At 51.7% G+C, this 15,202-nt stretch overlaps 1 protein-coding gene across 1 annotated transcript in view; it reads left to right on the top strand.

The window, feature by feature from the left end:
- MEGF6 (multiple EGF like domains 6) overlaps window positions 1-15,202 on the top strand; it is a gene marked incomplete at both ends in the record, with an annotated part of 81,361 nt that overhangs the window by 53,791 nt on the left and 12,368 nt on the right. Inside the window, 16 exons of the mRNA XM_080631504.1 lie at window positions 611-733; window positions 1,109-1,231; window positions 2,404-2,541; window positions 4,159-4,281; window positions 5,044-5,166; window positions 6,025-6,192; window positions 6,520-6,651; window positions 6,750-6,878; window positions 8,497-8,625; window positions 8,772-8,906; window positions 10,042-10,176; window positions 11,952-12,077; window positions 13,086-13,217; window positions 13,611-13,739; window positions 14,157-14,288; window positions 14,634-14,762. Of these exons, the coding sequence (XP_080487630.1) occupies window positions 611-733; window positions 1,109-1,231; window positions 2,404-2,541; window positions 4,159-4,281; window positions 5,044-5,166; window positions 6,025-6,192; window positions 6,520-6,651; window positions 6,750-6,878; window positions 8,497-8,625; window positions 8,772-8,906; window positions 10,042-10,176; window positions 11,952-12,077; window positions 13,086-13,217; window positions 13,611-13,739; window positions 14,157-14,288; window positions 14,634-14,762 (2,106 nt within the window). The remainder of the gene's footprint in view (window positions 1-610; window positions 734-1,108; window positions 1,232-2,403; window positions 2,542-4,158; window positions 4,282-5,043; window positions 5,167-6,024; window positions 6,193-6,519; window positions 6,652-6,749; window positions 6,879-8,496; window positions 8,626-8,771; window positions 8,907-10,041; window positions 10,177-11,951; window positions 12,078-13,085; window positions 13,218-13,610; window positions 13,740-14,156; window positions 14,289-14,633; window positions 14,763-15,202) is intronic.

Genomic DNA, 15,202 nt, shown 5'->3' with positions numbered 1-15,202 from the left:
CGGCACATGCTCCTGAGAAAGTGATGGAACAGCAGCAGGATGGGATCATCTCCCTGTGCTTGCAGACAGCTTTCTGGCTGACCTGCTCCTGGCTGCAGGAGGGAGAGAAGCTGAAGGGGATGTAGAGCAGAAGTTTAATCTCCTTATTCCTAGCAATTGGCATTCAAGAAGCAGGAGAGGGAAAGTCTTTAGCTGTGAAGTTGCTAAGGGAGAAGGGAAAACTGGGGTATTAAAAACACAGCCGTCAGGAGGGTTTTGTAGCATCTGTCCAGGTCCTGGCACAGGTCAGAGGTTGGCAAACCTCTTGCTAGGAGCACTCCAAGCAAATTTGCCTAGCCCTTGCTCTGTAATCCCTAGAGGTACATACCCATGCCAAGCTTCTGCTGGAAAGGTTTCACTCAGACTAGTGCCCGGGTTTTGCAGGATCTCACACTGTGTAAATCCTCCTGCCTGGATGGAGCAGCAATCAGAGAGCAGTAGCAGAGATTTTCTGTCTGCTCTTTCACAGACTTCATTGCTAGGGCCAACTGCTTGATGCTCTGTTCTCCCATAAGCATCATGCCAACAAGAGCTCGGTATGAACTGAGCCTGCCTCTGCTTTGACCTGCAGTGAGGAACCCCTGCAGCGACAGGAACGGGGGCTGCATGCACCGGTGCCACAACCACCATGGGACACCGCGCTGCGAGTGCCACCCTGGCTACCGGCTGGCTCCCGATGGCAAGGCCTGTGAAGGTGAGCCCCTAGCTGAGCTTTCATGGGGAAAACCAACTGTGTCTCATGGCATGAAGCAATGCTCCATCAGACTAACTACTGGTGTTTGTAATGGAGTGACGCACAAGCCTTCCGAAGGGGTGGCATGAAAGCACTCGGTGTCTGGCCAACAGCCCTGCTTGAGTCGTCTGGAACACTCAAGTTGTGTGATCCAAGTTCTTAGGAAGATTTACTGTAATTCTGAACTCTTAACTCTGTTTCTTTGTTAGTCTGACCCCAGGGAAGCACTCAGCGTGCAAGAAACTGGTGAAAAACTTGAGGACAGAAACAAGTGTCCCTTTGAAAGACTGTTTATGGCTCAACCTGCTTTGCTGACTGACTGCTCATCTCTTGCAGACGTGAACGAATGCCTGGCTGGACTGGCCATGTGTGCACACCAGTGTCTCAACACCCGTGGCTCCTTCAAGTGTACCTGTAACCCTGGCTATGAGCTGGGGGCTGATGGCAGGCAATGCTACCGTGAGTACTGCATGCAGACCCCATCTGGGGGGACAGGAGGTGGGTTTGCTCCTGCAGGCAGGTGCCTGTGCACTGTCCTTGGGAACTGGTGGGACCAAGTTAGAGCAATCTGTATTGAAGACTTTCACAAGCAGATCTGGGGCTGGTCACCCTCCCACCAGGATAAAACACTTGGTCTGATCTCTAAAGTTCCTGTGAAGCTACTTCTGCTGGTTTAGGCAAAGGATTTGGAGCTATTTGGCTCCAAAGAGGACAAGTTTTGCTCTTGGGGACTTTGTTGGATGAGTTCAGTGAGCTGCAGATGTGTCACTGAAGGAGGAATTGAGCTAGTGAAGTGATCACATCTGCTCCCATCAGGAGAAGAAATAAACGCTATTATGGCAAGAGTGAGTCAGATTGTCCATGCATCTTTGGTCAGCTAATACACATCAGCAGGGATAGCACAGAGTGGAGCTGTCAGCATTTAGCACATGGGGAGAACCACCATGGCACAGCTTCTGGTTTTGGCATGCACAGATCCATTGGGAAGCATCAAACTCCCCTTTTTCCATTCTCCTTGGGTCTGAACACTAAAAACTCAAAAATGTCCTTGAAGCAGAAACCGTTCTCCTGACATTGAGGGCTGAGTCGAAGCTTCATGGTACAAGTTGCTTTTAGTTTAAGAAAGCTTAATTAACCAGACAAGTTTACAGAAAGCCTGCCAAGCTGAGATGATCTATGGCTGCTGTTGATGTTTGTGCCTGCCAGTTTTTGACATGTAACTCACATTGCTAGCTGTAGGCATCTGGATGTTTCCATAGTTAGCTGTTTTCTGCTGCTCCCATTCCTAGCTGGCATCAGAACAGCTCTGTACGTACAAAGGCTGAGCCAACTTTTGGTTGGCAGCACATCCTGCAGCTTGTCAGGAATGGCAGCAGCTTTGTCTGCAGTCTGCTTCATCTCAGAGATTGTCCAGAGCCTGCTCCACAAGCCTGTCCCTAAAGGGCTACATGGGGCCTTGCCTGGGATCCATCCGTGTATTTTTATACATCACCTCCCAGCCCAGCAAATCTGCCTTCATCCTTCCCCACTGCAGATCTCTGCTCCTCAGCAGGGCTGTGCTGCTGTGGATGCCAGCTCCAGCTGATGTGCACAGATGTGCAGCACAGCCCTAACCAGTGTGTCTTTTCCAGGGATAGAAATGGAGATCGTGAACAGTTGTGAAGCCAACAACGGGGGCTGCTCCCATAGCTGCCACCACACCAGCTCTGGCCCAGTCTGTACCTGTAACTTTGGCTATCGGCTTGAAGAGGACCAGAAGACGTGCACTGGTAAGGCAAGGAAACAGGTACATATCTTGTTTCTACAAGTAATGATGAGGATCTCTATGTTAACTACTATGTGTATGTGCACTACAAACAGGCTAACAAGGTGAGAAACAATGCAAAGAGGAGATGAGATATTGCTCTACTTAAGACAGCCTCAAACCCCAAAACCTACTTGGGCAGCAAACATTGACTTCAGAACTAGGTAGTTTTTCCCTGCTGAATCTAAGGCAGATAGAGACTTGCATCTCAGATAGCTATGAGCTTACATCTAGAAGGGCCAACGCTCACAATGTACCATCTTGCCTGTTATCTCAAAGGAAGCAGCAGTGTAATTTGAATAAATGAGTGATGTGGAGGAGTTACTAGCTACAAGCCAACTGTAGTTCAGCCCCATTCAGTCTGTAAAGTATGGGCTAATGGAGAGCTAAGGGTGAAATGCACCTCGAGCTCTGTGAATGCTGTAAGGTTGAGGCATGCACCTTATATTGCATCACTCTGAGCTCCTTGCAGCAATAACCTGGTTGGAAACCCACTGCAGTGCTCACAACCCAGACGTTTCCTGCACCAGTGTGTGGGGCTGGGGTGTACTCCTGGGGCTGAGACTTGTACACCAAAGCTGCGTACCCATCCAAAGCTGACATAGCTCTGCAGGCTCGCTGCAGGGTCTGTGCATTGAGGCATTTATACCCCAAGACCTCTCTTTCTATAAGACCAGCAAGCAGGAGGTTGCTAGCAAAGAATAAGTGTTCAGTGATGCAAAACAGTACTTACACTTTTCCATGCAGTGTGGAGATGCAGTTCACATTACTTGGGAGATCCTGAATTCAGTTCTTTGTTCAGTACCACCTTCCTTCTGCAGTTTTCAAGGAGCATGTCAGTCCAGGGCATCTGTTTGGAACAGGCACTCCTTAGCAGGCTGCCATGGGCACACACAGGGGGGCTTTATTGTGCAGAGGGGGTGATTCCTCTCCCAGAGGAGTCTGCTCTGACAGAACATTATTCCTTCGCACACTACAGAGCCCAGTAAGCTTTCTGTAGCCCAGCACCTCCTTGGTGCAGCCTCCTTCAGTGACAGGGGGATGCTTCAACCCCCTCTACTACATGGGCAACACAGTAATTCCACTTTACAGAGGACAAATGGAGTCCCATAAATACAAGGTGCTTGAAATCTAAAGCTGCAGCAGCTCTGCTTGCTCCAGGTTATCTAGATCCATCCTGCAGAGACTTCACTCTGAGACAGTCTGAAGGAACCATGCAGTTCTCCACCACCTCTGAACTAGACATCACTGTTTGTAACAGGGTAGATAGGAGAGCAAGAGCAAGTTGGAATCACCCCATACCTGTAAGCACACAAGTCTCTTAATCTCAATCACATTTAACTTCTCGCAGGCCCCTGGGATTGAGGATTCCTCCTTTGGCTGGGGAGCATAGTGCAGAGGATGATCTGCTAACATGAAGCTCACTCATGTCAAGAGGGGAACAAGAACACTAGGTCTGCATTTGGCAGTCAGATGAGGAAAAGCTCACCACGTACTAGTCACGGAGCAGCTTTAACAAGTACTGTCACCACTGCAAAGCTAGATGGGTATTAACATCCAGCACCCTTTGGTTTTTATGCAGATATCAATGAATGTGACAGCGGTTCTCACTGTTGTCAGCAAGACTGTTACAACTACCCTGGAGGCTACGAGTGTGCCTGCTATGCTGGGTACCGGCTCGGCACGGACGGCTGTGGGTGTGATGGTAAGCAGAAGCACCTAGCAGGACTCCTGCAAGCGACCAGCAGTGCTGCAGTTCAGCCTTGCAGCATGGCAAGAGACATGCATGGAACGGGTTCCTCTATTTCTGGCTCTATTTTAATCAGTTTAATGTTAAGGCAACTCAGCTATTCCAACCCACCCAGCACAACTGAAGGGTAGGAGTGGGGCTTTAGAACACCCCAAATCCAAACTGGGATAACTCAAAGGGAGTTGGGTCCAGGTCTGACTCCATTAATTCACAGAAATCACTTCATGTTCAACCCCAGAGGCCAGCACTGCCCACAGTTTTCACTCAAGAGATGCAGGGAAATAGAAGCACCTGTATAAAATACAGCCGAGACAGTGACTAACACAAGCTTTTAATAAAGCGAGCAGGAAATGGTCCTACCTGGTTGGCAACAGGCAGGCATTTCTTCCAGTTTCTCCCAGCTCACACCAGTTTCTCAGCAGAAGGAAGGAGGGCTCTTCCTCCTATTGAGTTATTCTCCCTACCAGAGCTCTCCCATACCATTTCACAGGTGAAAACCCAAGTTTACCCACCCCTTTTTGCATAATCAGTGACAGATGGGAACTGAAACCCTGGTCCCCTGAATCTCTTGGATATTCTCAGTCTTTAGGGTTAGATGACCATATAACTAGCAGAGAGGATACCACCAGCCTATTGCTGACCTGTGGACAGAAATATACACAGGCTCCTGTCTTGTATATTGTCTCCCATTACACTGGAATACCCCACTGGTTTTAGATGTGGATGAGTGCTCTGCAAACAACGGGGGCTGTGAACACACGTGCCAGAACCAGCCGGGGTCCTTCCAGTGTGGCTGCGAGATTGGACACAAGCTGCATGAAGACCGAAGGAGCTGCATCTGTAAGTGCATCCCGGCACTGCTGCACCTCCCAGAGCAGCACAGGGGGTTGTAGCACAGCTCCGCTTACAGTAGCCTGCAGTGATGACCCCACAGTACTGAAAGAACCCAAACCCTTCCAGAGTCACCAGCCTCAACAGGTTTTCTATATGAAAAATAACAGGTTATATTTTAAGTATCTTTATCCCACCACCAAGCACACGACTACTCACCTTACTCACTTAGCAGGGCAGCAAACCCCTCAGCAGCATCACCCAGGCTCCTGGGATGGCTTTGGGAGGCCTGGACCCAGAAGAGCAGCACCCAGTGCCTCCCTACTGTGCCAAATGCAGGACCCTTATCCAGCCCATGGCTTTTATAGGCCCTGCCCTGGCTCCCAAGTGTGCCTGGGCTTAGCTTGATTGCCTGGCTTTTAACCCTTCCTACCCTGCAAGGGAAGGAAACCCTTCTCTCTATCTGACAGATACACTTTCTAAAAGGCAAACCGAGCTGAAAAGCGACGCTGATGCATTAAGGGATGGGCAGTCTTGTTTCATGTTCCAGATACCTGAAAACTCACAGAATACGAGTGGCTGTGGTCAGAGGAAGCCACAGCTGTGTGTCAAGGTTAAGAGCAAAGCTTCTCCCATGGATTTGGAGGGCATTTAGCTGGCCCATGCCCAAAGAAACGAGTAAACAAGTTGCAAACACTTTAGAGATGTGGAGAAATCCATGGTGCAAACCAGGCCAAATCAGGAGCGCCAGCCCTGTGTAAACGTTTCTGGTTCCCCTTTCCAGCTGCAGAGGTTCTGTCCTACTATGGATCTCTTTAGAGATCTTTTCCCACTTTGACACTGTTATCTCCGTGACTGCTTCCCCAGCTATAGAGGACACCGTGGAAGCTCTGGATGGTCGGCGCCCCGTTATCCGCCCAATCCCTCACGTAGCAATCCTGCGGGATGAATTCACCCAGCTCTTTACTGATGACTATGAGGACGAGGAGGAAGAGATGGAAGCAAGAGGAGAGCACACCCTTACAGAAAAATTTGGTGGGCATTTTGCAGCAGCAGTAAATGGCACGCTTGGCTTGGCAGTCCAGAATAAACCACGCGTGCTGCGTTTGTGGGTGTTTGGTGAAGACACAAACATATTGAGTGGCTTTTCTATATACCCAGAGCCTGTGTTGTAGCACAGAGGCATTTAGCTTTGCACGTAGAATCATAGAATAGTTTGGGTTGGAAAGGACCTTAAAAACACCCACTTCCAACCCCCTGCCATGGCGGGGACACCGCACACTAAACCAAGGGGTTTCTCTGCCCAAACTCCCCAGGATGAAGCTCGGGGCAGGCTTTTCACCGCAGTACCTCTCGTTGCAGTCTGCCTGGAGCACACGTTTGGCCCCGACTGCAGCCTGACCTGTGAGGACTGCCAAAACGGAGCCCCATGCAACGCAGAGGAGAGCGGCTGCGAGTGCCCGGCGGGCTGGACCGGCATCCTCTGCAACCAGAGTGCGTGATGCGGGCGAGAACGCGCCTCTCATCCCTGCTCCGGGATGCATGGAGGTGGCAGCCGGGCCTCCCCTCACCTCATCTCTCTCTCGCCCCAGCTTGCCCGGCCGGCACCTTCGGGGTGAACTGCAGCCTGTCCTGCCGCTGCCTGAACGGGGGCTCCTGCGACCCCGCCACCGGCGCCTGCCGCTGCCCGCCCGGTGTGGCCGGAGAGCTGTGCCAGGATGGTAAGCGCATGGCTCCCCTTGAGCCGCAGCCCTCGGTGGTGCAGGTTGCCCCACCTCACTGCACTGAGGCAGGACGGTGCCCTGAAATCAAGCACAAGTTTTCTTTTCTCCATAAACCATGCAATAACCGTATTCCTGAGCTGCCGGATGCAGGTGATGCTGCCCAGCCTGCAGAGCTGCTCCGTTCCTGTTTCTCTGTATGTGTTAGTAGAATGTTTGCTGCCATTTGATCAATGTCTCTTGCAATCATCTCTGACACCACTCTTTGATGTTCCAGTTGTGCTTCTCTGAAGCATTAACATGTTTTCCACAGAATGTCTTACACTGGTCCCTTTGTAGATGTTCACTGAAAACATCTTTTGTTGAGCCATCCCGGTGTGAGCGGCTCTAATGCATCCCTGCTCCATCTGACTCAGTGTAAGGCAAAATGCAGTTTTAACAAGGAAACGGTGGTAAACACTATTCTTCACCCACAAAGCAGTGCTCCAGGTAGCATACCTTGTCTCTGCACTGGAAGACCTTTGCAGTCCCTCTTTGCTGCTCAGCAATGACCCTGGGCAGCCATCTGTAGTTCTGTGCATGTTCAGTGGCAGACACATAAAAGAATGTCAAAAAACAGGTGTTCATCTGAAGAAAACCCAAGGCATTGAAAGGTGACAATAGTTACCTGAAAGTACCCCAAGGAGGTGTCAGTTGCTGTTGGCATTTGTTTCTCACTCCCAAAGAGTTAAAATCTGGGGGGCATAAGCTAAAACCAGAGTGAGACAGTAAGAGATTGAGACAAAATGATTTCAGACAAGTGGCCAGGAGCATATGGGAACTATTACTGAAGGAGGAGACCAAAGCAGAATGCAAATGAATGCAAGAGATACCCTGACCTTTCCTTTTGTAGGAAGGAGGTGAAGGAGGGGTACAGAGTCGAAACAGGAAGGTAAGACGAATATAAACACTGCAGAACTGATCTGTTGTGCCAGGGTGGCATTTCCTCTGCTCAAAGTGCCTGCTGTTCTTGTCCTATGGGAGGAGGCACGTGCTGCCTGGCCAGATGCTGGCCGGAGCTTTCTGCTGACACAGCCTGTCTGCCATGTGCTTCTAATAGTAAGACCTTTAGCATAACAGAGAAAGAATAATAATTTTATTCCCTTAATAGTGCAAATATTGCAGTTATTTATCAGTAGGAGCAGCCTATGGATTACTTTCTCACATATGGAAATCTTGAGCGCTCAGAGCCCTGCAGGGCTCTGTCACCGCATGGCCAGTGTCACCCCTTCAAGCTGGGTACAGAGCTCATGGGTGCCCTGAAGGCATCTCGTATGGCTGGAGAGCAGCAGCAAATGAAATGCCCTCTCTGCAAGGACAGGAATGCCACAGCTGAAGCAATCTGATTTTGAGCTGATGCAGGGAATCTGATTGCTCTTCCCTTTATTTTATTGCATATTGACACAAGCCCATTCCTGCTTGGAAAGCAAGGCATCCTTCTCGACACTGCAGCCTTTGCCTGTGTTCATCTCTGATGTTATACACCTTTGATTTGGGTACATTTTTCCTATGGTCTGCTACAAATGAAACAACCGGCTGAAACTGGCTCATCTTCCCCCAAATCTCTCTCTATTACTAGGGTGCCCTAAAGGATTTTATGGGAAGCAATGCAGGAAAAAGTGCAACTGTGCCAACCGGGGTCGTTGCCATCGGATTTACGGGGCCTGTCTGTGTGATCCTGGCTTATACGGACGGTACTGCCACTTGGGTATGCTTGTCCTCACCTTTTTCATGAGATATGTATATATAATTCTCAGATTAAAGAGCTGGGATGAGCCAGGCTGGGTGGCGAGGTCTCTGTCCCCTGCCCTGTGCCGTTTGCCCTCACTGACCAGCTCCTTCCCCTCCCTCCAGTTTGTCCGAAGTGGGCGTTCGGCGCCGGCTGCTCGGAGGAGTGCCGCTGCGTGCAGGAGCACACGCAGGACTGCGACCGGAGGGATGGCTCCTGCCTGTGCAAACCCGGCTACCGCGGCAAGCGCTGCGAGACCCGTGAGTTGCCCAGAAGCATTCACAGAGCATCCCCCTCTTTCTCCTCCCGCATCTTCTTTTCCCATGGCTGATTTTCAGTGGGAAAAGCCCAGCTCGCTTTCTGCCCTCCTAAGACTGTCTCAATTCTCATTGCTTAGCTTAGGGAAACAACTTGCTATCAGACCTGGTCATGTATCACAGTATCACAGTATCACAGTATCACAGTATGTTAGAGATTGGAAGGGACCTCAAAAGATCATCTAGTCCAATCCCCCTGCCGGAGCAGGAACACCTAGATAAGATTACACAGGAATGTGTCCAGGCGGGTTTTGAATGTCTCCAGAGAAGGAGACTCCACAACCTCCCTGGGCAGCCTGTTCCAGTGTTCTGTCACCCTCACTGAGAAGAAGTTTCTTCTCAAGTTTAAGTGGAACCTCTTGTGTTCCAGTTTATACCCATTACCCCTTGTCTTATCATAGTTTGCCATTGAGAAGAGCCTGGCTCCATCCTCATGACACTCCCCCTTTATATATTTATATACACTAATAAGGTCCCCCCGCAGTCTCCTCTTCTCCAAACTATAGAGACCCAGCTCCCTCAGCCTTTCCTCATAAGGGAGATGCTCCACTCCCTTCATCATCTTAGTCGCCCTGCGCTGGACTCTTTCCAGCAGGTCCCTGTCCTTCTTGAACTGAGGGGCCCAGAACTGGACACAATATTCCAGATGCGGTCTCACCAAGGCCGAGTAGAGGGGAAGGAGGACCTCTCTCGACCTACTGACCACCCCCCTTCTAATACACCCCAGGATGCCATTGGCCTTCTTGGCCACAAGGGCACAGTGTTGGCTCATGGTCATCCTGCCATCCACTAGGACCCCCAGGTCCCTCTCCCCTACACTACTCTCTAACAGGTCGTTCCCCAACCTATACTGGAACCTGGGGTTGTTCCTGCCCAGATGCAGGATTGATTGATTGTTGATTGAGTTAGCACACAGAACCTGCAGAGCTGGGTGGGAATGCTGTAGATGTGGGTGGTAGACCTCATGCATACATTTGCAGTTCGGGAGGGTGCTGGTCAGTGCCCATCACAAACTGCTCTTCCAGGGTCAACCAAGTAATGCCAGACATTCTTGCTTTGTAATTCTGATTGTTAACAGAATGTGACCCTGGCTATTATGGGGATGGTTGCAAGAAGAAATGTAGCTGCTTGCCAGAAGTGTCTTGTGACCATGTCACCGGGGAGTGCCTGAAGGAGTGTCCCCAAGGCTACCATGGGGAAAACTGCGAGCAAGGTAAGGCAGGGGCTCTAAATGTGCTGGAAACACAATTTCTCACACATAAACGGCCAATTGACTCTACAGGTAACTAAACTGCACATCTTGCTCAAGCTCTGAGAGAGCAGCTTTTCAGGATCAGGGAGATAGTTGGGTCTCAAAGACCTCGGCTTTCTTCAAACAAAGGTGTTTTGTGTGAACCTAAAGGCACCGAGTGATTGGCACAAGGAGATAAATAAAAAACATCAACACAGCTCTTGGAAAATAATACCTTGTGCCAAGCTCGGAGCTGCTCACTGATTGAAAAGCCAACATCCGCCTCTTGTGAGGTTCTCTCCTTCTGCATCCCTCTTCAGCTGGTTGGATTCAACAGAAGATGCACAAAGGTAGACTCTCGAGGTCCACACTTGAAGATAGGCCGCGTTAAGGTGGTCAGCATCTGAATCCTGATTTGAGCATCCCAGGAGTTTCTGCGCTAAGTTATGGTTCGCTGAGCCCTCCATCCACACCCAACCCAGAAATTACAGCTATTAACCTCATTAAGCTGCTGGCACACCATTATCTCACATAACGCCACCATCGACAGGACATAGCGGGTCTGTTGGTCAGAACGAATCCTGCAGCTGGTCACAGGCGGCTCAAATGCAAGCAATGCTCACAGAGAGAAACAGCATTAGCAGCAGGGATGGGAGCTGCGTCTGTGGGGCTCGTGCCCCCTTGCAGGGGTCCCGGCAGCCCAGATTCCCCCATGGTGGGATGCTGCTGCCTCCGGAGCCGCGGCGCCTGGTCGGGCTGGGCACGTTTGGTCGGGGTATTTTTAAAGAGCCTAAGAAAGGAGCTTGAGCCCGCAGGGGGGAGTCACAGGAAATAACACAAATATTTGTATAGAAATAGTAGGCTCTTGGCTGTTGTTCGGGTCTGGAAATTATTAAAGGGTGAAGACAAACATCTGCCATCAATTAGCAAAGAGGGGGAATAACAAAAACTCCACTGTGTCGCTTGAACTCCACGCGCTGGGCTGCTTTTCCTCCGTGATTTGTGGGTGCTGGGGTGTTTGCATCTGCAGAAGCCTTACGAAACCTTGGCTTCAGTGAACAGAAAGGAGCATGGAGCTCCTTTGGGAGACTCAAAGAGGATTTAAGGCCCTCAGTCTGTGCGTAATTATCTGGCTGCTGGCAGGGTACAAAGGGCAAACCAAGCTTTTTGGTATCAGCAGCACCACCCTGGCTTTTGGAGCAGGGAGAAGAAGCATTCAATCCTCCTGTGGATGAGGATGCTCCTTCTTTATTGCTTTATACCAATATATCTCCTGCTGCTTCTTAAAAGCCTGGCTTCCAGATTCTGGAGGCATCCATAAAAAGCCCTCACAGCATCTTCTAAAAGTCAAGGGATGGTATAAGTTGAGGGGCTGCGGACCTGCACCCCAGCACTGGAGAGCAGAGTGGCTCAAGTCACTGTTTATGGGATGCAGAGTGAAGGCACATCCTTCCTGAGCCATTTGCCTCAGCGTCTGAGGGTGCTGCAGCTGCTGCCCAGTTAATCTGCCCTATTCACAGACTGGAGACCAGTTTGAGCTGAGCTGCTGGGCTCAGGGGAGTGGGGTGATGACAGGTTTGAGGCTGGAGGTGATCCCCGTGGTGCACGGAGCGGTCACATCCATCCCCATGGGCGCAGTCTGCAGAGCAGCCCGGGAACCTCTCCCGGCTGGGCTCTCCCTCCCGGGGCTGGAGGTGCCGGTCTCTGGGCATCCCGCTCCGGGAAGGGCGCTTCTCACACGGCTCTCCCCCATGCAGAGTGCCCGGAGGGGCGGTTCGGGGCCGGGTGCCGCCAGCCCTGCGCCTGCGGCGGAGCGCCCTGCGACCGGAGCACGGGGCAGTGCCGCTGCCGGCCCGGCTGGACGGGACACGACTGCGCACAAGGTGAGGAGGCAGCAGCAGGAGAGGCGCCGGGGTAGGGCTGAGGAGCCCGGGTGCGTTTGTCTTGTGCTAAAATGGGCCTTAAAACCATCGAGTGCGATTAGAATCATCCTCACGGGAAATGAGAACAAATGCAGCTTTTGGTGGTAAGGCATGAAACAACAGCCTCAGCTCTGTTGTTGTGTGAAGTACAAGTAAACGTGCAATAAAAAAGATGGGGGTATTTTTGGTTGTTGCAGTCCTTAGCATTGAATCACAGAATCCCAGACTGGTTTGGGTTGAAGGGACCTTAAAGCTCATCCAGGTGGCAGGGGCACCTTCCACTACAGCGGGCTGCTCCAAGCCCCGTCCAACCTGGCCTTGAACACTGCCAGGGATGGGGCAGCCACAGCTGGAAAACTATAGCATTCTCATTTAAAGACTTTGACATGATTATACAGTATCACAGAAGCTGGAAGACATTAGTCATATAGAGATGTCCTGTTCATAATACTTTGACCAAGCAATAAACCCACACATGCACAGTGCTTACCATACATTCTGAACTGCCTCTTTTCCAGGCTTTGGAGCAGCTTAGGAGCAGTGGAACAAGGATTCTTGCCCCAGTTTTCTCAGTTCTTAGCCTTTTGCTTCTCCTTTACAGCTAAAAGCAGGTCTGGGAATGCTGACTAATGTCCAGCAGTGTGACAGCAGATGCAAAGACCCTTTGCCAGCAACACCATTTCCTAGAAAGGAGCCCACAAGTAGATGTGGATCTAAAATTGGCATAAAAGTAGTGGAATGAGCTCAGAATAGCACTTACGGAGGGTTCTCACGCTGTGTATAAAACAAACAAAGCAATGCTGCCCTTGCTCATAGCCAGGCATTGCCAAACTAAAGTCCATGTTTTGATGAAGCACAGACAGCAATGCGAAAGGGAACCCATTTCCATGCACTAAAAAATAGCTGCTTCCCTCTTACCCCTGGCTGTGGTCCTGATGGCTGTGTCCTCTCTTTCTGCCCACGCTCCAGCTTGTCCTGAAGGTCGCTGGGGCCCAGGCTGCCAGGAGATATGTCCAGAGTGTGCAAACGGTGCCCGCTGTGATCCCGTCACTGGAGCCTGCCTGTGCCTGCCTGGATACACCGGCCAGCGCTGCCAGGATGGTGAGTGCTGCCGTGGGGACCCTCACACCTCAATGGGTGTCTCTTGTTGGGATGAGGGCTCTTTAGGTTTACCTGGAGTACCTGCTGTAGTGAGCAGAGCATCCCGCTATCGGCCAGGCATCACCGCACTCCTCAGAGCAGGGCTTAGCATCATGCACACCCCTGTTGCCTCACACTTTGGGGCACGAGGTTCTTCCCTTGAAGCCCCTCTAGTCCTACCTCCACAGTGGTAAATTCTGCATCAGCAGAAAGGGAATAAAACCCTAAGCCCCTCGTCCCATTCAGCCCGGAGCTGGGCACCGATGCTGGGAGCACATCGTGGTCCAGCCGGAGCGCAGCCCTCGCCGCGGTGTCCCGGCAGCGCCTGCAGTTAGTCCCTGTCTGCATTGGCAGCGTGTCCCCCTGGCTGGTTCGGCGCCGACTGCCAGCAGAGCTGCAGCTGTGGGAACGAGGGCCATTGCCATCCCGTGACGGGGACGTGCAGCTGTGCCCCTGGATGGACGGGGTACAACTGTCAGAGAGGTATCGTAGCTGCTCTTGTTACCCATCACTCCTAGCAGATGCTATGCAAAGCTCCGCTGTCATCGGCTTCATTGGCATCTTCGTGCTGTGCCTCTGCCAGAAAACTCTCTGAAATCCTTTAGGTTTCTCCACTCTGCCCTGCCAGCACCACCGGGTGCCTCTTGCCTTCTGTACTGGGCTTGCTTGCAGAATGAATTCCCATCAAGCACATGCTAATGTAGCACCCACTGTCACTGTCCCCTGGGGTTTTCTGAGGGCCAGCAGCCGTGTTTGTCCTTGTGCCCAAGTGATCAGCTGTAACCAGTGGCAATAACACCCCCAGGAGAAGGCAGCGCTGTGCCCACAGCTCTGCTCACTGGGGCAGCTGGGCAAGTGGAGCACAAGCTGTCGATGGATCAGTTCCCTCCTGTGTTTCAGCCTGTGACGTGGGTCGCTGGGGCCCCGACTGTGCCCACACCTGCAACTGCAGCAACAGCGATGGGAGCTGCAGCGCGGAGACGGGGCAGTGCTCCTGCGAGGCCGGCTACACGGGCAGCCACTGCCAGCACAGTGAGTGCTGCTGCTCCTCCACCTGAGCAGAGCTTGTGTTCCAGGGGGATGGTATTGCACGGACAGGCCAGGAAGCTTCCAGATTTCTCCAGCAGTGCTCCTTGGTTCAGTCCCCAAGTCCAGGCCCCATGCCCTGTCTGTGACGCTGCCAGTCTGGTCCTGTCCCGGGGGTTGTTGGGTGGATGGGTGCGCATCTGTAAGGGTAATGGTGGAGCCCACTGGTTGTTATAAAAAGCAGCTGCCAGACACTATTATTCCGTTCAGAGCCCAAGATCCTGCCTTACCAGAGCTCTCCAGGGACACCAAGAATGGACAGGTTCCTCATTCCCATTTACTTCTTGCTAGAGTGCCCGGAAGGATGGTTTGGGCTGAGCTGTTGGCACCGGTGTCAGTGTGAGAATGGGGCTGCCTGTGATCATGTCAGTGGGGCCTGTACGTGCAGCCCGGGCTGGCGAGGAACCTTCTGCGAGCATCGTGAGTACCCATATTCTGCCATGGTCTCCTTGTGGCAGGATCTCCTTGTCTGGCTTCGCTATCCCATTACAGCAAAGAGAATCTCTTGGGATAGCGATGAGGAAAACCCCATGTCCACAAGCTGCTGAGTCTCTGGTTTTAATTCCCAAGAGAAAAGGTCTAGGACAACATCAAAAAAGGCTATCCTAGTGTAAACAAGGAGTAAAAGCACAGCTTCCTTGTCTACACACACTTGGCATACAGGGGCTTGGAGCAGCCTCACAAAGGGGTCCCTGGCTCCCCCATCAATGTGCTCAGCCTCTTGTGGTCAGAAACTTCATGCCATGGCTCTTCTGACCCACCACAGCTTTGTCCTGGTCCTTGAACATCCATAATGGACATGCATCCGATATTCTGCTGGGGGGAGAGCCATTGATAGGTGTCCGTCACACTGGTGCAGC

Source organism: Psittacula echo (genome assembly GCF_963264785.1).
Source record: "Psittacula echo genome assembly, chromosome: 17".
Lineage (NCBI taxonomy): Eukaryota > Metazoa > Chordata > Aves > Psittaciformes > Psittacidae > Psittacula > Psittacula echo.
Note: the sequence above shows the minus strand (reverse complement) of the source record. Positions and strands in the feature narration are given on the sequence as shown.